The sequence below is a fragment of the Odontesthes bonariensis genome, chromosome 5 (assembly GCF_027942865.1).
Source record: "Odontesthes bonariensis isolate fOdoBon6 chromosome 5, fOdoBon6.hap1, whole genome shotgun sequence".
Taxonomy (NCBI): Eukaryota; Metazoa; Chordata; class Actinopteri; order Atheriniformes; family Atherinopsidae; genus Odontesthes; species Odontesthes bonariensis.
In genome coordinates this window covers 40,080,527-40,100,789 of record NC_134510.1, presented here as the reverse complement: position 1 = coordinate 40,100,789, position 20,263 = coordinate 40,080,527, and the positions used below count along the sequence as shown (strand labels likewise).

General features: G+C 43.1%; 1 protein-coding gene across 1 annotated transcript; it reads right to left on the bottom strand.

The window, feature by feature from the left end:
- Positions 1 to 374: 374 nt before the first annotated feature.
- On the bottom strand, positions 375 to 18,801 carry LOC142380621 (uncharacterized). The gene is made up of 7 exons (XM_075466536.1): positions 18,747 to 18,801; positions 17,499 to 17,707; positions 17,318 to 17,419; positions 15,169 to 15,225; positions 14,791 to 14,961; positions 13,142 to 13,267; positions 375 to 458 (listed from the first exon to the last, which is right to left on the bottom strand). Exons 1-7 carry the CDS (start codon positions 18,799 to 18,801, stop codon positions 375 to 377), a joined length of 804 nt encoding a protein of 267 aa, XP_075322651.1.
- Positions 18,802 to 20,263: the final 1,462 nt, after the last annotated feature.

The following is a 20,263-nucleotide window of genomic DNA, read 5'->3' as shown; positions in this document are numbered from 1 at the left end:
TCTTCAAATGTAAAAAAAAAAAAGCTTGTTTCATATGATATGTGACTCAAAACAATTTGTTTTCAAGACTTTTTTATTTAACAAGATATTCCAGATGTATTGTCTTCAAACAAGTCCCTATATCTGGCTGAAATAGAACTTGTTAGGCAGTTGTGTCTTACATTAAGTGTAATGAGATATTTTGACTAAAATGAGACAAATATACTTGGTAAGACTTTGATTTTTTTCCAGTGCAAGCAGCGAGAAAACAGCTGATAAAGAGCAGAAAAAGGAGAAAAAGATGATCCCAGGTACTCTGACGGTACTCTGCTGTGGCTTTACTGCAGTCTGCTGGTGGTATTTAAGGTGGTATTCTGCAACTACAGCCCCGCCTCTCAGGGTGACTGAGCGTGGAGATCGCCCATGCCGTCGAGCTCGGATCCTGCAGCACACAGCAGAGTTCCATCATCAGCCACCACCTGCAGGTCAAAGAATAACATCTGCTGTCACAGAGACACTCTGAAAACATCATCTGTGGAAGAAAGAAACCACCTGCAGGTCACAGAATAACATCTGCTGTCAGACACTCTGAAAACATCATCTGTGGAAGAAAGAAACCAGCAGCAGGTCAGAGAATAACATCTGCTGTCACAGACACTCTGAAAACATCATCTGTGGAAGAAAGAAACCAGCAGCAGGTCAGAGAATAACATCTGCTGTCACAGACACTCTGAAAACATCATCTGTGGAAGAAAGAAACCAGCAGCAGGTCAGAGAATAACATCTGCTGTCAGACACTCTGAAAACATCATCTGTGGAAGAAAGAAACCAGCAGCAGGTCAGAGAATAACATCTGCTGTCACAGACACTCTGAAAACATCATCTGTGGAAGAAAGAAACCACCTGCAGGTCAGAGAATAACATCTGCTGTCACAGACACTCTGAAAACATCATCTGTGGAAGAAAGAAACCAGCAGCAGGTCAGAGAATAACATCTGCTGTCACAGACACTCTGAAAACATCATCTGTGGAAGAAAGAAACCAGCAGCAGGTCACAGAATAACATCTGCTGTCACAGACACTCTGAAAACATCATCTGTGGAAGAAAGAAACCAGCAGCAGGTCAGAGAATAACATCTGCTGTCAGACACTCTGAAAACATCATCTGTGGAAGAAAGAAACCAGCAGCAGGTCAGAGAATAACATCTGCTGTCAGACACTCTGAAAACATCATCTGTGGAAGAAAGAAACCAGCAGCAGGTCAGAGAATAACATCTGCTGTCAGACACTCTGAAAACATCATCTGTGGAAGAAAGAAACCACCAGCAGGTCAGAGAATAACATCTGCTGTCAGACACTCTGAAAACATCATCTGTGGAAGAAAGAAACCAGCAGCAGGTCAGAGAATAACATCTGCTGTCAGACACTCTGAAAACATCATCTGTGGAAGAAAGAAACCACCAGCAGGTCAGAGAATAACATCTGCTGTCAGACACTCTGAAAACATCATCTGTGGAAGAAAGAAACCAGCAGCAGGTCAGAGAATAACATCTGCTGTCACAGACACTCTGAAAACATCATCTGTGGAAGAAAGAAACCAGCAGCAGGTCAGAGAATAACATCTGCTGTCAGACACTCTGAAAACATCATCTGTGGAAGAAAGAAACCAGCAGCAGGTCAGAGAATAACATCTGCTGTCAGACACTCTGAAAACATCATCTGTGGAAGAAAGAAACCACCTGCAGGTCAGAGAATAACATCTGCTGTCACAGACACTCTGAAAACATCATCTGTGGAAGAAAGAAACCACCTGCAGGTCAGAGAATAACATCTGCTGTCAGACACTCTGAAAACATCATCTGTGGAAGAAAGAAACCAGCAGCAGGTCAGAGAATAACATCTGCTGTCAGACACTCTGAAAACATCATCTGTGGAAGAAAGAAACCAGCAGCAGGTCAGAGAATAACATCTGCTGTCAGACACTCTGAAAACATCATCTGTGGAAGAAAGAAACCAGCAGCAGGTCAGAGAATAACATCTGCTGTCAGACACTCTGAAAACATCATCTGTGGAAGAAAGAAACCACCAGCAGGTCAGAGAATAACATCTGCTGTCACAGACACTCTGAAAACATCATCTGTGGAAGAAAGAAACCACCTGCAGGTCAGAGAATAACATCTGCTGTCAGACACTCTGAAAACATCATCTGTGGAAGAAAGAAACCACCTGCAGGTCAGAGAATAACATCTGCTGTTAGACACTCTGAAAACATCATCTGTGGAAGAAAGAAACCACCTGCAGGTCAGAGAATAACATCTGCTGTCAGACACTCTGAAAACATCATCTGTGGAAGAAAGAAACCAGCAGCAGGTCAGAGAATAACATCTGCTGTCAGACACTCTGAAAACATCATCTGTGGAAGAAAGAAACCACCTGCAGGTCAAAGAATAACATCTGCTGTCAGACACTCTGAAAACATCATCTGTGGAAGAAAGAAACCAGCAGCAGGTCAGAGAATAACATCTGCTGTCAGACACTCTGAAAACATCATCTGTGGAAGAAAGAAACCAGCAGCAGGTCAGAGAATAACATCTGCTGTCAGACACTCTGAAAACATCATCTGTGGAAGAAAGAAACCAGCAGCAGGTCAGAGAATAACATCTGCTGTCACAGACACTCTGAAAACATCATCTGTGGAAGAAAGAAACCAGCAGCAGGTCAGAGAATAACATCTGCTGTCACAGACACTCTGAAAACATCATCTGTGGAAGAAAGAAACCAGCAGCAGGTCAGAGAATAACATCTGCTGTCAGACACTCTGAAAACATCATCTGTGGAAGAAAGAAACCACCAGCAGTTCAGAGAATAACATCTGCTGTCAGACACTCTGAAAACATCATCTGTGGAAGAAAGAAACCAGCAGCAGGTCAGAGAATAACATCTGCTGTCACAGACACTCTGAAAACATCATCTGTGGAAGAAAGAAACCAGCAGCAGGTCAGAGAATAACATCTGCTGTCAGACACTCTGAAAACATCATCTGTGGAAGAAAGAAACCAGCAGCAGGTCACAGAATAACATCTGCTGTCAGACACTCTGAAAACATCATCTGTGGAAGAAAGAAACCAGCAGCAGGTCAAAGAATAACATCTGCTGTCAGACACTCTGAAAACATCATCTGTGGAAGAAAGAAACCACCAGCAGGTCAAAGAATAACATCTGCTGTCAGACACTCTGAAAACCTCATCTGTGGAAGAAAGAAACCACCAGCAGGTCAGAGAATAACATCTGCTGTCAGACACTCTGAAAACATCATCTGTGGAAGAAAGAAACCAGCAGCAGGTCAGAGAATAACATCTGCTGTCAGACACTCTGAAAACATCATCTGTGGAAGAAAGAAACCACCTGCAGGTCAGAGAATAACATCTGCTGTCAGACACTCTGAAAACATCATCTGTGGAAGAAAGAAACCAGCAGCAGGTCAGAGAATAACATCTGCTGTCAGACACTCTGAAAACATCATCTGTGGAAGAAAGAAACCAGCAGCAGGTCAGAGAATAACATCTGCTGTCAGACACTCTGAAAACATCATCTGTGGAAGAAAGAAACCACCTGCAGGTCAAAGAATAACATCTGCTGTCAGACACTCTGAAAACATCATCTGTGGAAGAAAGAAACCACCTGCAGGTCAGAGAATAACATCTGCTGTCAGACACTCTGAAAACATCATCTGTGGAAGAAAGAAACCAGCAGCAGGTCAGAGAATAACATCTGCTGTCAGACACTCTGAAAACATCATCTGTGGAAGAAAGAAACCACCTGCAGGTCAGAGAATAACATCTGCTGTCACAGACACTCTGAAAACATCATCTGTGGAAGAAAGAAACCAGCAGCAGGTCAGAGAATAACATCTGCTGTCAGACACTCTGAAAACATCATCTGTGGAAGAAAGAAACCACCTGCAGGTCAGAGAATAACATCTGCTGTCACAGACACTCTGAAAACATCATCTGTGGAAGAAAGAAACCAGCAGCAGGTCAGAGAATAACATCTGCTGTCAGACACTCTGAAAACATCATCTGTGGAAGAAAGAAACCAGCAGCAGGTCAAAGAATAACATCTACTGTCACAGATACTCTGAAAACATCATCTGTGGAAGAAAGAAACCACCTGCAGGTCAGAGAATAACATCTGCTGTCAGACACTCTGAAAACATCATCTGTGGAAGAAAGAAACCAGCAGCAGGTCAGAGAATAACATCTGCTGTCAGACACTCTGAAAACATCATCTGTGGAAGAAAGAAACCACCTGCAGGTCAAAGAATAACATCTGCTGTCAGACACTCTGAAAACATCATCTGTGGAAGAAAGAAACCAGCAGCAGGTCACAGAATAACATCTGCTGTCAGACACTCTGAAAACAGCATCTGTGGAAGAAAGAAACCAGCAGCAGGTCAGAGAATAACATCTGCTGTCAGACACTCTGAAAACATCATCTGTGGAAGAAAGAAACCACCTGCAGGTCAGAGAATAACATCTGCTGTCACAGACACTCTGAAAACATCATCTGTGGAAGAAAGAAACCACCTGCAGGTCAGAGAATAACATCTGCTGTCAGACACTCTGAAAACAGCATCTGTGGAAGAAAGAAACCAGCAGCAGGTCAGAGAATAACATCTGCTGTCAGACACTCTGAAAACATCATCTGTGGAAGAAAGAAACCAGCAGCAGGTCAAAGAATAACATCTGCTGTCAGACACTCTGAAAACATCATCTGTGGAAGAAAGAAACCAGCAGCAGGTCACAGAATAACATCTGCTGTCAGACACTCTGAAAACATCATCTGTGGAAGAAAGAAACCACCTGCAGGTCAGAGAATAACATCTGCTGTCAGACACTCTGAAAACATCATCTGTGGAAGAAAGAAACCACCAGCAGGTCAGAGAATAACATCTGCTGTCACAGACACTCTGAAAACATCATCTGTGGAAGAAAGAAACCACCTGCAGGTCAAAGAATAACATCTGCTGTCAGACACTCTGAAAACATCATCTGTGGAAGAAAGAAACCAGCAGCAGGTCAGAGAATAACATCTGCTGTCAGACACTCTGAAAAAATCATCTGTGGAAGAAAGAAACCACCTGCAGGTCAAAGAATAACATCTGCTGTCAGACACTCTGAAAACATCATCTGTGGAAGAAAGAAACCACCTGCAGGTCAGAGAATAACATCTGCTGTCAGACACTCTGAAAACATCATCTGTGGAAGAAAGAAACCAGCAGCAGGTCAGAGAATAACATCTGCTGTCAGACACTCTGAAAACATCATCTGTGGAAGAAAGAAACCACCTGCAGGTCAAAGAATAACATCTGCTGTCAGACACTCTGAAAACATCATCTGTGGAAGAAAGAAACCAGCAGCAGGTCAGAGAATAACATCTGCTGTCAGACACTCTGAAAAAATCATCTGTGGAAGAAAGAAACCACCAGCAGGTCACAGAATAACATCTGCTGTCACAGACACTCTGAAAACATCATCTGTGGAAGTAAAAAACCACCAGCAGCACAGAGAATAACATCTGCTGTCACAGACACTCTGAAAACATCATCTGTGGAAGAAAGAAACCAGCAGCAGGTCAGAGAATAACATCTGCTGTCAGACACTCTGAAAACATCATCTGTGGAAGAAAGAAACCACCTGCAGGTCAGAGAATAACATCTGCTGTCAGACACTCTGAAAACATCATCTGTGGAAGAAAGAAACCAGCAGCAGGTCAGAGAATAACATCTGCTGTCAGACACTCTGAAAACATCATCTGTGGAAGAAAGAAACCAGCAGCAGGTCAGAGAATAACATCTGCTGTCACAGACACTCTGAAAACATCATCTGTGGAAGAAAGAAACCACCTGCAGGTCAAAGAATAACATCTGCTGTCACAGACACTCTGAAAACATCATCTGTGGAAGAAAGAAACCAGCAGCAGGTCAGAGAATAACATCTGCTGTCAGACACTCTGAAAACATCATCTGTGGAAGAAAGAAACCACCTGCAGGTCAGAGAATAACATCTGCTGTCACAGACACTCTGAAAACATCATCTGTGGAAGAAAGAAACCACCTGCAGGTCAGAGAATAACATCTGCTGTCACAGACACTCTGAAAACATCATCTGTGGAAGAAAGAAACCAGCAGCAGGTCAAAGAATAACATCTGCTGTCACAGACTCTGAAAACATCATCTGTGGAAGAAAGAAAACCACCTGCAGGTCAGAGAATAACATCTGCTGTCAGACACTCTGAAAACATCATCTGTGGAAGAAAGAAACCACCAGCAGGTCAGAGAATAACATCTGCTGTCAGACACTCTGAAAACATCATCTGTGGAAGAAAGAAAACCACCTGCAGGTCAGAGAATAACATCTGCTGTCAGACACTCTGAAAACATCATCTGTGGAAGAAAGAAACCACCAGCAGGTCAGAGAATAACATCTGCTGTCAGACACTCTGAAAACATCATCTGTGGAAGAAAGAAACCAGCAGCAGGTCAGAAAATAACATCTGCTGTCAGACACTCTGAAAACATCATCTGTGGAAGAAAGAAACCAGCAGCAGGTCAGAGAATAACATCTGCTGTCACAGACACTCTGAAAACATCATCTGTGGAAGAAAGAAACCAGCAGCAGGTCAGAGAATAACATCTGCTGTCACAGACACTCTGAAAACATCATCTGTGGAAGAAAGAAACCAGCAGCAGGTCACAGAATAACATCTGCTGTCACAGACACTCTGAAAACATCATCTGTGGAAGAAAGAAACCAGCAGCAGGTCAGAGAATAACATCTGCTGTCAGACACTCTGAAAACATCATCTGTGGAAGAAAGAAACCACCTGCAGGTCAGAGAATAACATCTGCTGTCACAGACACTCTGAAAACATCATCTGTGGAAGAAAGAAACCAGCAGCAGGTCAGAGAATAACATCTGCTGTCAGACACTCTGAAAACAGCATCTGTGGAAGAAAGAAACCACCTGCAGGTCAAAGAATAACATCTGCTGTCAGACACTCTGAAAACATCATCTGTGGAAGAAAGAAACCACCAGCAGGTCAGAGAATAACATCTGCTGTCAGACACTCTGAAAACATCATCTGTGGAAGAAAGAAACCAGCAGCAGGTCAGAGAATAACATCTGCTGTCACAGACACTCTGAAAACATCATCTGTGGAAGAAAGAAACCAGCAGCAGGTCAGAGAATAACATCTGCTGTCACAGACACTCTGAAAACATCATCTGTGGAAGAAAGAAACCAGCAGCAGGTCACAGAATAACATCTGCTGTCACAGACACTCTGAAAACATCATCTGTGGAAGAAAGAAACCAGCAGCAGGTCAGAGAATAACATCTGCTGTCAGACACTCTGAAAACATCATCTGTGGAAGAAAGAAACCACCTGCAGGTCAGAGAATAACATCTGCTGTCAGACACTCTGAAAACATCATCTGTGGAAGAAAGAAACCACCTGCAGGTCAGAGAATAACATCTGCTGTCAGACACTCTGAAAACATCATCTGTGGAAGAAAGAAACCACCAGCAGGTCAGAGAATAACATCTGCTGTCACAGACACTCTGAAAACATCATCTGTGGAAGAAAGAAACCACCTGCAGGTCAAAGAATAACATCTGCTGTCAGACACTCTGAAAACATCATCTGTGGAAGAAAGAAACCAGCAGCAGGTCAGAGAATAACATCTGCTGTCAGACACTCTGAAAAAATCATCTGTGGAAGAAAGAAACCACCTGCAGGTCAAAGAATAACATCTGCTGTCAGACACTCTGAAAACATCATCTGTGGAAGAAAGAAACCACCTGCAGGTCAGAGAATAACATCTGCTGTCAGACACTCTGAAAACATCATCTGTGGAAGAAAGAAACCAGCAGCAGGTCAGAGAATAACATCTGCTGTCAGACACTCTGAAAACATCATCTGTGGAAGAAAGAAACCACCTGCAGGTCAAAGAATAACATCTGCTGTCAGACACTCTGAAAACATCATCTGTGGAAGAAAGAAACCAGCAGCAGGTCAGAGAATAACATCTGCTGTCAGACACTCTGAAAAAATCATCTGTGGAAGAAAGAAACCACCAGCAGGTCACAGAATAACATCTGCTGTCACAGACACTCTGAAAACATCATCTGTGGAAGTAAAAAACCACCAGCAGCACAGAGAATAACATCTGCTGTCACAGACACTCTGAAAACATCATCTGTGGAAGAAAGAAACCAGCAGCAGGTCAGAGAATAACATCTGCTGTCAGACACTCTGAAAACATCATCTGTGGAAGAAAGAAACCACCTGCAGGTCAGAGAATAACATCTGCTGTCAGACACTCTGAAAACATCATCTGTGGAAGAAAGAAACCAGCAGCAGGTCAGAGAATAACATCTGCTGTCAGACACTCTGAAAACATCATCTGTGGAAGAAAGAAACCAGCAGCAGGTCAGAGAATAACATCTGCTGTCACAGACACTCTGAAAACATCATCTGTGGAAGAAAGAAACCACCTGCAGGTCAAAGAATAACATCTGCTGTCACAGACACTCTGAAAACATCATCTGTGGAAGAAAGAAACCAGCAGCAGGTCAGAGAATAACATCTGCTGTCAGACACTCTGAAAACATCATCTGTGGAAGAAAGAAACCACCTGCAGGTCAGAGAATAACATCTGCTGTCACAGACACTCTGAAAACATCATCTGTGGAAGAAAGAAACCACCTGCAGGTCAGAGAATAACATCTGCTGTCACAGACACTCTGAAAACATCATCTGTGGAAGAAAGAAACCAGCAGCAGGTCAAAGAATAACATCTGCTGTCACAGACTCTGAAAACATCATCTGTGGAAGAAAGAAAACCACCTGCAGGTCAGAGAATAACATCTGCTGTCAGACACTCTGAAAACATCATCTGTGGAAGAAAGAAACCACCAGCAGGTCAGAGAATAACATCTGCTGTCAGACACTCTGAAAACATCATCTGTGGAAGAAAGAAAACCACCTGCAGGTCAGAGAATAACATCTGCTGTCAGACACTCTGAAAACATCATCTGTGGAAGAAAGAAACCACCAGCAGGTCAGAGAATAACATCTGCTGTCAGACACTCTGAAAACATCATCTGTGGAAGAAAGAAACCAGCAGCAGGTCAGAAAATAACATCTGCTGTCAGACACTCTGAAAACATCATCTGTGGAAGAAAGAAACCAGCAGCAGGTCAGAGAATAACATCTGCTGTCACAGACACTCTGAAAACATCATCTGTGGAAGAAAGAAACCAGCAGCAGGTCAGAGAATAACATCTGCTGTCACAGACACTCTGAAAACATCATCTGTGGAAGAAAGAAACCAGCAGCAGGTCACAGAATAACATCTGCTGTCACAGACACTCTGAAAACATCATCTGTGGAAGAAAGAAACCAGCAGCAGGTCAGAGAATAACATCTGCTGTCAGACACTCTGAAAACATCATCTGTGGAAGAAAGAAACCACCTGCAGGTCAGAGAATAACATCTGCTGTCACAGACACTCTGAAAACATCATCTGTGGAAGAAAGAAACCAGCAGCAGGTCAGAGAATAACATCTGCTGTCAGACACTCTGAAAACAGCATCTGTGGAAGAAAGAAACCACCTGCAGGTCAAAGAATAACATCTGCTGTCAGACACTCTGAAAACATCATCTGTGGAAGAAAGAAACCACCAGCAGGTCAGAGAATAACATCTGCTGTCAGACACTCTGAAAACATCATCTGTGGAAGAAAGAAACCAGCAGCAGGTCAGAGAATAACATCTGCTGTCACAGACACTCTGAAAACATCATCTGTGGAAGAAAGAAACCAGCAGCAGGTCAGAGAATAACATCTGCTGTCACAGACACTCTGAAAACATCATCTGTGGAAGAAAGAAACCAGCAGCAGGTCACAGAATAACATCTGCTGTCACAGACACTCTGAAAACATCATCTGTGGAAGAAAGAAACCAGCAGCAGGTCAGAGAATAACATCTGCTGTCAGACACTCTGAAAACATCATCTGTGGAAGAAAGAAACCACCTGCAGGTCAGAGAATAACATCTGCTGTCAGACACTCTGAAAACATCATCTGTGGAAGAAAGAAACCAGCAGCAGGTCAGAGAATAACATCTGCTGTCAGACACTCTGAAAACAGCATCTGTGGAAGAAAGAAACCAGCAGCAGGTCAAAGAATAACATCTGCTGTCAGACACTCTGAAAACATCATCTGTGGAAGAAAGAAACCACCAGCAGGTCAGAGAATAACATCTGCTGTCAGACACTCTGAAAACATCATCTGTGGAAGAAAGAAACCAGCAGCAGGTCAGAGAATAACATCTGCTGTCAGACACTCTGAAAACATCATCTGTGGAAGAAAGAAACCACCAGCAGGTCAAAGAATAACATCTGCTGTCAGACACTCTGAAAACATCATCTGTGGAAGAAAGAAACCAGCAGCAGGTCAGAGAATAACATCTGCTGTCAGACACTCTGAAAACATCATCTGTGGAAGAAAGAAACCACCAGCAGGTCAGAGAATAACATCTGCTGTCAGACACTCTGAAAACATCATCTGTGGAAGAAAGAAACCACCAGCAGGTCAGAGAATAACATCTGCTGTCAGACACTCTGAAAACATCATCTGTGGAAGAAAGAAACCACCAGCAGGTCACAGAATAACATCTGCTGTCAGACACTCTGAAAACATCATCTGTGGAAGAAAGAAACCAGCAGCAGGTCACAGAATAACATCTGCTGTCAGACACTCTGAAAACATCATCTGTGGAAGAAAGAAACCACCTGCAGGTCAGAGAATAACATCTGCTGTCAGACACTCTGAAAACATCATCTGTGGAAGAAAGAAACCAGCAGCAGGTCAAAGAATAACATCTGCTGTCACAGACACTCTGAAAACATCATCTGTGGAAGAAAGAAACCAGCAGCAGGTCAGAGAATAACATCTGCTGTCAGACACTCTGAAAACATCATCTGTGGAAGAAAGAAACCAGCAGCAGGTCAGAGAATAACATCTGCTGTCAGACACTCTGAAAACATCATCTGTGGAAGAAAGAAACCACCAGCAGGTCACAGAATAACATCTGCTGTCACAGACACTCTGAAAACATCATCTGTGGAAGAAAGAAACCAGCAGCAGGTCAGAGAATAACATCTGCTGTCAGACACTCTGAAAACATCATCTGTGGAAGAAAGAAACCAGCAGCAGGTCAAAGAATAACATCTGCTGTCACAGACACTCTGAAAACATCATCTGTGGAAGAAAGAAACCAGCAGCAGGTCAGAGAATAACATCTGCTGTCAGACACTCTGAAAACATCATCTGTGGAAGAAAGAAACCAGCAGCAGGTCAGAGAATAACATCTGCTGTCAGACACTCTGAAAACATCATCTGTGGAAGAAAGAAACCACCAGCAGGTCAGAGAATAACATCTGCTGTCAGACACTCTGAAAACATCATCTGTGGAAGAAAGAAACCAGCAGCAGGTCAGAGAATAACATCTGCTGTCAGACACTCTGAAAACATCATCTGTGGAAGAAAGAAACCACCTGCAGGTCAGAGAATAACATCTGCTGTCACAGACACTCTGAAAACATCATCTGTGGAAGAAAGAAACCAGCAGCAGGTCAGAGAATAACATCTGCTGTCACAGACACTCTGAAAACATCATCTGTGGAAGAAAGAAACCAGCTGCAGGTCAGAGAATAACATCTGCTGTCAGACACTCTGAAAACATCATCTGTGGAAGAAAGAAACCAGCAGCAGGTCAGAGAATAACATCTGCTGTCACAGACACTCTGAAAACATCATCTGTGGAAGAAAGAAACCACCTGCGGGTCAGAGAATAACATCTGCTGTCACAGACACTCTGAAAACATCATCTGTGGAAGAAAGAAACCACCAGCAGGTCAGAGAATAACATCTGCTGTCAGACACTCTGAAAACATCATCTGTGGAAGAAAGAAACCACCTGCAGGTCAGAGAATAACATCTGCTGTCAGACACTCTGAAAACATCATCTGTGGAAGAAAGAAACCACCTGCAGGGGGTGGAAAGTCTGAAGTGAGGCTGCAGCTGGTATCTGCTTCCTCTCCTTTCGTTTCCTTTTGTTTAGTTTCCTTTCCTTTCCTTTTGTTTCCTTTCCTTTTGTTGTCTTTCCTTTCCTTTCGTTTATTTAGTTTCCTTCTCTTTTCCTTTCCTTTCCTTTTGTTTCCTTTCCTTTCCTTGTCTTTCCTTTTGTTGTCTTTCCTTTCCTTTACTTTTGTGTCCTTTCTTTTTGTTTCCTTCTCTTTTCCTTTCCTTTCCTTTTGTTTTTTTTCCTTTCCTTTTGTTTCCTTTCTTTCCTTTCCTTTCGTTTTATTTAGTTTCCTTTTGTTTCCTTCTCTTTTCCTTTCCTTTCCTTTCCTTTCCTTTTCTTTCCTTTTGTTTCCTTCTCTTTTCCTTTCCTTTCCTTTCCTTTCCTTGTCTTTCCTTTTGTTTCCTTTCCTTTCCTTTTGTTTCCTTTCCTTTCCTTTTCTTTCCTTTTGTTTCCTTTCCTTTTGTTTCCTTTCCTTTCCTTGTCTTTCCTTTTGTTTCCTTTCCTTTCCTTTCGTTTTTTTCATTTTATTTCGTTTCCTTTTGTTTCCTTTTGTTTCCTTTCCTTCTCTTTCCTTTCCTTGTCTTTCCTTTCCTTTCCTTTTGTTGTCTTTCCTTTCCTTTCCTTTTGTTTCCTTCTCTTTTCCTTTCCTTTCCTTTTGTTTTGTTTCCTTTCCTTTCCTTTTGTTTCATTTTCTTTCCTTTTGTTTCCATTCCTTTTGTTTCCTTCTCTTTTCCTTTCCTTTCCTTTTGTTTTGTTTCCTTTCCTTTCCTTTTGTTTCCTTCTCTTTTCCTTTCCTTTCCTTTTGTTTCCTTCTCTTTTCCTTTCCTTTCCTTTTGTTTCGTTTCCTTTCCTTTTGTTTCCTTTCCTTTCCTTTCCTTTCCTTTTGTTTAGTTTCCTTTCCTTTTGTTGTCTTTCCTTTCCTTTACGTTTGTTTCCATTCCTTTTGTTTCCTTCTCTTTTCCTTTCCTTTCTTTTCGTTTCGTTTCTTTTCCTTGGGAAACGGAGTCTTACCGTGATGGGGGAGGAGCGCCTGTGCTTCCTGATGACCTTTCCAGAGAAAACGCAGACGCCCACGGAGACGCAAACCTGCAGGACGAGCAGAACCAGGCCGAGGCCGAGGAGTCCGAAGTGAATTCTCTGAAAGAAGCAGAAACCAGATTTCAGACTCCTTCCACCCCCCAGTCAGCTGCTGTTTACTCCAGGCTTTAAAGGGACAGTTCGCCTCTTTAAAGGGACAGTTCGTCTCTTTAAAGGGACAGTTTAAAGGGACAGTTCGTCTCTTTAAAGGGACAGTTCTCCTCTTTAAAGGGACAGTTCGTCTCTTTAAAGGGACAGTTCTCCTCTTTAAAGGGACAGTTCGTCTCTTTAAAGGGACAGTTCGTCTCTTTAAAGGGACAGTTCGCCTCTTTAAAGGGACAGTTCTCCTCTTTAAAGGGACAGTTCGCCTCTTCTGACATGAAGCTGTGTAACATCCCATATCAGCAACATAATTTCTGAACATCTTCTTACCCCCTGCTGCGTCCTGTGAGCAGAGTTCCAGCCTCGTTTTGGTGTTGATGAAGGTAGTCCGGCTAGTTGGCTGGGGTTTAAAAAATAAAGCGTCTTGCTTCTCAAAACAATATGCGTTCAACAGAGTAATACATTTGCATCACAAAATGGTTCTCCAGGAAAAAGTCAGACCTTTCCTTTTTTTGTTTCCTTTCCTTTCCTTTTGTTTCCTTTTGTTTCCTTTCCTTTCCTTTCCTTTAGTTTCCTTTCCTTTCCTTTCCTTTCCTTTCCTTTCCTTTCCTTTCGTTTCGTTTCGTTTCCTTTCCTTTCCTTTCCTTTCCTTTCCTTTCCTTTCCTTTCGTTTTGTTTCCTTTCCTTTCCTTTCCTTTCCTTTCGTTTTGTTTCTTTTCCTTTCCTTTTGTTTCTTTTCCTTTCCTTTTGTTTCCTTTCCTTTCCTTTTCTTTCCTTTCCTTTCCTTTCATTTCGTTTTGTTTCTTTTCCTTTCCTTTCATTTTGTTTCCTTTCCTTTCCTTTTCTTTCCTTTCATTTCGTTTCATTTCCTTTCCTTTTCTTTCCTTTCCTTTCCTTTCATTTCGTTTTGTTTCTTTTCCTTTCCTTTCATTTCGTTTCCTTTCCTTTCCTTTTCTTTCGTTTCCTTTTGCTTCCTTTCCTTTCCTTTTGTTTCATTTCCTTTCCTTTCGTTTCGTTTTCGTTTAGTTTTGTTTCCTTTCCTTTACCTGCTGTGCAGACCGAAGTGCAGAGCGAGCAGTCCCCTGCTTCCGAGCAGCAAACAGCGTAACAGGCGCGGCTGTCGGCAGCAGGCAGTGATACGAAGGGAGAGAAAATAGGGCCAAGAGATTGTGAGCTCTGACTTTTTCCTGGAGAACCATTTTGTGATGCAAATGTATTACTCTGTTGAACGCATATTGTTCTGAGAAGCAAAACGCTTTATTTTTTAAACCCCAGCCAACTAGCCGGACTACCTTCATCAACACCAAAACGAGGCTGGAACTCTGCTCACAGGACGCAGCAGGGGGTAAGAAGATGTTCAGAAATGATGTTGCTGATATGGGATGTTACACAGCTTCATGTCAAAAGAGGCGAACTATCCCTTTAACTGTTACAGCAAATCTGAGACCTGCACCTGAACTGAGGTGAGTCTGGAAACTTACATCCAGATCCTGCAGCCTGTAACTGCAGGATCCATAACGGTAGTCAGAAACGGTTCGGGGGCCGCAGATCAACACGGAGGGGAGTTCAGCGGCAAACAGCAAGCCGATGTAGGTCAAACCCGCCAGGCCGAGCAGGATGCTGAGCACGTTGGACAGCAGGGACGCCCAGACCTGCAGGAACAGCAGAGCAGGTTCAGTTCGTCAACCACTGAACCCTCAGGAGGAGTCACTGCTTACACTCACAGAAACTAAGACAAACTTTCTTTTGCTTTGACCATCAGTTCACTCGTGTTGAATTTGAAGAGTTCCTCGCAGAATGAGAATATAAATAAAACCGAAGCAGTGCTTTTCTTTTGAAAGGAAAAAGGTCAAACTCACCAGTGCGACTGAAGTCCGTCTGCCCGACGCCACAGCCAGAGAGCCGGAGGCCACAAACTGAATGAAAGCAGCAACACGTGCATGTAAACAGCTCCATCCGACTCCTTTTTATCAAATCAAATCAAATCAAATCAAATCAAATCAAATCAAATCAAATCAAATCAAATCAAATCAAATCAAATCAAATCAAATCAAATTAAATCAAATCAAATCAAATTAAATAAAATTTTATTTAATTTAATCAAATCAAATCAAATTAAAGTAACTCAAATCAAATTAAATTAAATTAAATTAAATTAAATCAAATTAAATTAAATCAAATCAAATCAAATCAAATCTAATTTAATCTAATTTAATGAAATGAAATCAAATTTATTTTTAGCACATTTCATTTACAAACAATTCAAAGTGCTTTACATAAAATAAAAGCATTGCAGCAGGGAGTGGAAGAAGCATTAAAAATACATAAAAGAGGGGCGGTCGGTGGCGTGGTGGGTTAAGCAGCCGCCCCATGTACAGGGGCTTAGTCCTCAATGCAGCTGGCCCCGGTTCGACTCCCGCACCTAGCGGCCCCTTGCTGCATGTCTTCCCCCTCTCTCTGCCCCCTGCTTCCTGTCTCTCTCACACTGTCCTATCATTAAAGGCATAAAAAGCCCAAAAAAATACTTAAAAAAAGAAATATTTAAAAAAGAATATAAAGTAAAACAATTTAAATGAATTTAAAAACAAGCAACAGTGCAGATGAGACACATGAGAACAGAAATGTTTTTAACCTGGATTTAAAAATGTCTCCATTTGGTGAAAACTTATTCCCTCATTCCCAAAACTTATTTACTGCCATACTTTTCTTCTTTATGTCCTCCCTGCCACCCGCCCTAAACCTAAGGTCACAGGACCAGAGCCCTAACCCGCCTTCACCATAAAACTTTCATTTTAAACTAAGATTTAATCTCTAGAACTTTATACGGTCCTCGTCTCATCTTTTAACCCCCCCTGAGTCGAGTCTGCACCCCCCTGTTCTCTACACCAAACTCCAAGGCAGCTATTGGGCGGCGGAGGGACACCACTGAGTAAATATTCCAAACTCCTGGACACTGGAAAAAATGCCCCTCCAAAAATAAGTAAAAAAACAACAAATAAAAGACGTTTTTGCTTGAAATAAGCAAAAAAATCTGCCAATGGAACTAGTGAAAATCAGCTTGTCAAGATTTTTCTTGAAATAAAATGTGATATTTAGGACTTTTGAGATAAAAGTGATCTTGAAATCAGCTTAAAAACCTCTTCAAATGAAAAAAAAAGCTTGTTTCAAATGATATGTGACTCAAAACAATTTGTTTTCAAGACTTTTTCATTTAACAAGATATTCCAGATGTATTGTATTAAAACAAGTCCCTATATCTGGCTGAAATGGTGCTTGTTAGGCAGTTGTGTCTTATATTAAATGTAATGAGATATTTTGACTAGAAATGAGACAAATATACTGGGTAAGACTTTGATTTTTTCCAGTGAAACCTAGGGTTAGGGTCACTTTCTGTCAGAATGTCACCAGTTATTGCTCCTCATCCACAGAGCAGACCAAAAGCAGGGTTGTTTCACATGTTTTTCAGCACCAAATGTGAAAACTTTGATGCTGCAGCTTCAGCCATGAGTGCGTTTGTCATCATACTAAATGTAAATTCAGCTTCCTGAGCCTGGATTCCAGTTTTAAATGGCACAAACCCATTTTGGCTCTTTTTTCTTTTCCTTTTTGAATTAGAAATAGAATAGAATAGAAATAGAAAAATACTTTATTTCTTAGTTTAATATATTTAATATATTTCCTATATTTAATATGTAATATATGATATATGATATTATAGTTAATATTTAATATATATATATTTAATATATATATTTCTTAGTTTAATATTTTCTTAGAATTAGTTTTTTAAACAATTTTAAACGTGTTTTCTGTGTCTTTTTTGAGTCACGTATTGTTAAAATCAGTCCAACGTATTGACTGATTAATCACTGAATTCTGCAACATCTCAGGTTTCTGTACATGAAGGCAGAAGCAGCTGAAACCTGAAACCTTGTTCAGATATCTGATGACCAACAGCGGCTCCGGTGGGATGCAGTTAATGACAGATATTAATCGGTGTAAACGCACCACAACGGCGAGGCCGAGCGGAGCGAAGTGGATCAGGGTCGGCGAGAAGATGGCGGTCAGGCTGAGCAGGACGAACAGCAGGCCGATGAAGATCTGAGCGACCTGAGAACACACACAGCTTTGGTATAAAAGGGGAATCTCCCGCTGAGGAGCATCATGGGACACGGTTTCAGACTCTCACCCCGAGGCCCTGAGGCTCCGCCCGCAGGAAGGCGGCGGCCTTGGAGTCTTCCTTTGTGGGCGGGGCCTTTGCCGCAGGAGGCGGAGCCTTATCGGAAGGAGTCTGAAGCAGGACGGAGGAGTCGTCTTTGGGGATGACCCGCGTCACGATCACGACTCCACCGACCGAGGTGACGGATGTGGGTGTCATGATGGAGATCAGAGGGAATTCTGGGAAAAGGACAAGAAGAAGCCATGAGAGCGGGGCGCCATCTTTTCCTTCAACCTGCCATCTCCTCTGGTCCTTTACCTGCCGTCTCCTCTGGTCCTTTACCTGCCGTCTCCCCTGGTCCTTTACCTGCCGTCTCCCCTGGTCCTTTACCTGCCGTCTCCCCTGGTCCTTTACCTGCCGTCTCCCCTGGTCCTTTACCTGCCGTCTCCCCTGGTCCTTTACCTGCCGTCTCCCCTGGTCCTTTACCTGCCGTCTCCCCTGGTCCTTTACCTGCCGTCTCCCCTGGTCCTTTACCTGCCGTCTCCCCTGGTCCTTCACCTGCCGTCTCCCCTGGTCCTTCACCTGCCGTCTCCCCTGGTCCTTCACCTGCCGTCTCCCCTGGTCCTTTACCTGCCGTCTCCCCTGGTCATTCACCTGCCGTCTCCCCTGGTCCTTTACCTGCCGTTTCCCCTGGTCCTTTACCTGCCGTCTCCCCTGGTCCTTTACCTGCCGTCTCCCCTGGTCATTTACCTGCCGTCTCCCCTGGTCCTTTACCTGCCGTCTCCCCTGGTCCTTTACCTGCCGTCTCCCCTGGTCCTTTACCTGCCGTCTCCCCTGGTCCTTTACCTGCCGTCTCCCCTGGTCCTTTACCTGCCGTCTCCCCTGGTCCTTTACCAGTCACCTCCTCTGGTCCTTTACCTGCCATCTTCCCTGGTCGTTTACCTGCCATCTCCCCTGGTCCTTTACCTGCCATCTCCCCTGGTCCTTTACCTAACATCTCCCCTGGTCCTTTACCTAACATCTCCCCTGGTCCTTTACCTAACATCTCCCCTGGTCCTTTACCTAACATCTCCCCTGGTCCTTTACCTAACATCTCCCCTGGTCCTTTACCTAACATCTCCCCTGGTCCTTTACCTGCCATCTCCCCTGGTCCTTTACCTAACATCTCCCCTGGTCCTTTACCTGCCATCTCCCCTGGTCCTTTACCTGCCATCTCCCCTGGTCCTTTACCTGCCGTCTCCCCTGGTCCTTTACCTGCCGTCTCCCCTGGTCCTTTACCTGCCATCTCCTCAGGTCCTTTACCAGTCACCTCCTCTGGTCCTTTACCTGCCATCTCCCCTGGTCCTTTACCTGCCATCTCCTCTGGTCCTTTACCTGCCGTCTCCCCTGGTCCTTTACCTGCCGTCTCCTCTGGTCATTTACCTGCCGTCTCCCCTGGTGCTTTACCTGCCGTCTCCTCTGGTCCTTTACCTGCCATCTCCCCTGGTCCTTTACCTGCCATCTCCTCTGGTCCTTTACCTGCCGTCTCCCCTGGTCCTTTACCTGCCGTCTCCTCTGGTCCTTTACCTGCCGTCTCCTCTGGTCATTTACCTGCCGTCTCCCCTGGTGCTTTACCTGCCATCTCCCCTGGTCCTTTACCTGCCATCTCCTCTGGTCCTTTACCTGCCATCTCCTCTGGTCCTTTACCTGCCATCTCCTCTGGTCCTTTACCTGCCGTCTCCCCTGGTCCTTTACCTGCCATCTCCCCTGGTCCTTTACCTGCCATCTCCCCTGGTCCTTTACCTGCCATCTCCTCTGGTCCTTTACCTGCCATCTCCTCTGGTCCTTTACCAAGGTAAACAAGCTAAAATGCCATTTCTACTAAATAAACCGGCTGATTCTACATTATTCCCCAGAGGTCGTAGTCCTTCCCATTGTTTTATAGAATCTTTACACAGCTGCAACATCTGGTCAGTTCCGTATCCGGTGAGGAGTTCACGACAGTGTAAACATTTAATTTCCCTTTACAACATGCGATAAAGTGATAAAACAAAACCTCCAGCCACAGGACGAGCTTCAGGATCAGTGTTTTAAATCAAACACTGTGTTTTAAGTTCTAATGGAAGAAAAATAGAATCTAATATCTTATGTCTGCACTGTAAACTCCTGGTTCCCAACAGAAACTTTTCTTCTATTTAACAACAAAGCTGCAAACAGGTTCCTGCTTCTAGGAAGTTAAGAGGGTATTTGTGGTAAAAATGTGTGCAGATTAACCAGCAAATGCTCATTTTTCATGATAAATCCAAGAAAAATATCCCGATTTTATCAGGAAACATTTCTGATTCACAAAAGTTAAAAGTTGCTGTTCCAGGGGGGGTGATGTTGTCCTCCCATCAACACGAATATTAAATTTACCGCTTTTATAAGGGAGTCTGGTTTTGAGATTTTATGTAACATGAACAGTGTTCATGGAGACATATCCTTTATTTTTCTGATGTTAGCTGTCGGTACTTTGATAAAAACGTGTTTTTATAACAAAGAATAATTTAAAAAATAACTAAAAATCGGCCTCATGTCACGTCCCTGAAATAAAATATAAACTCACACAGTCAAAAATAAACTTTTTCTGCGTAGAAAACCAGAAACTGAGAGAATAAAATGTCTTTAAAACACATAAATATTAATAATGCGGCAGTAATGGAAAGGTTTACCTGCTGTTTTCAGGAGAAAGCTTTGCGATCTGAAGCTTATCGAACTTTTCTGTCCAATCTGTCAATGATCAATGAGAGGTGCCCTCACTGACCCCAATAAAACCC

Bases quoted from the DNA above. Each gene is read 5' to 3' on its own strand.
- LOC142380621 (XM_075466536.1), bottom strand. From the start codon at position 18,801: ATGGCAGGTAAAGGACCAGAGGAGGTGACTGGTAAAGGACCTGAGGAG. The intron at 15,226-17,317 runs GTGCGTTTACAC...GCTTTCATTCAG, and splicing joins CGCTCGGCCTCGCCGTTGTG to TTTGTGGCCTCCGGCTCTCT. The intron at 13,268-14,790 runs GTAAGTTTCCAG...TGCTTCTTTCAG, and splicing joins ACAGGCTGCAGGATCTGGAT to AGAATTCACTTCGGACTCCT.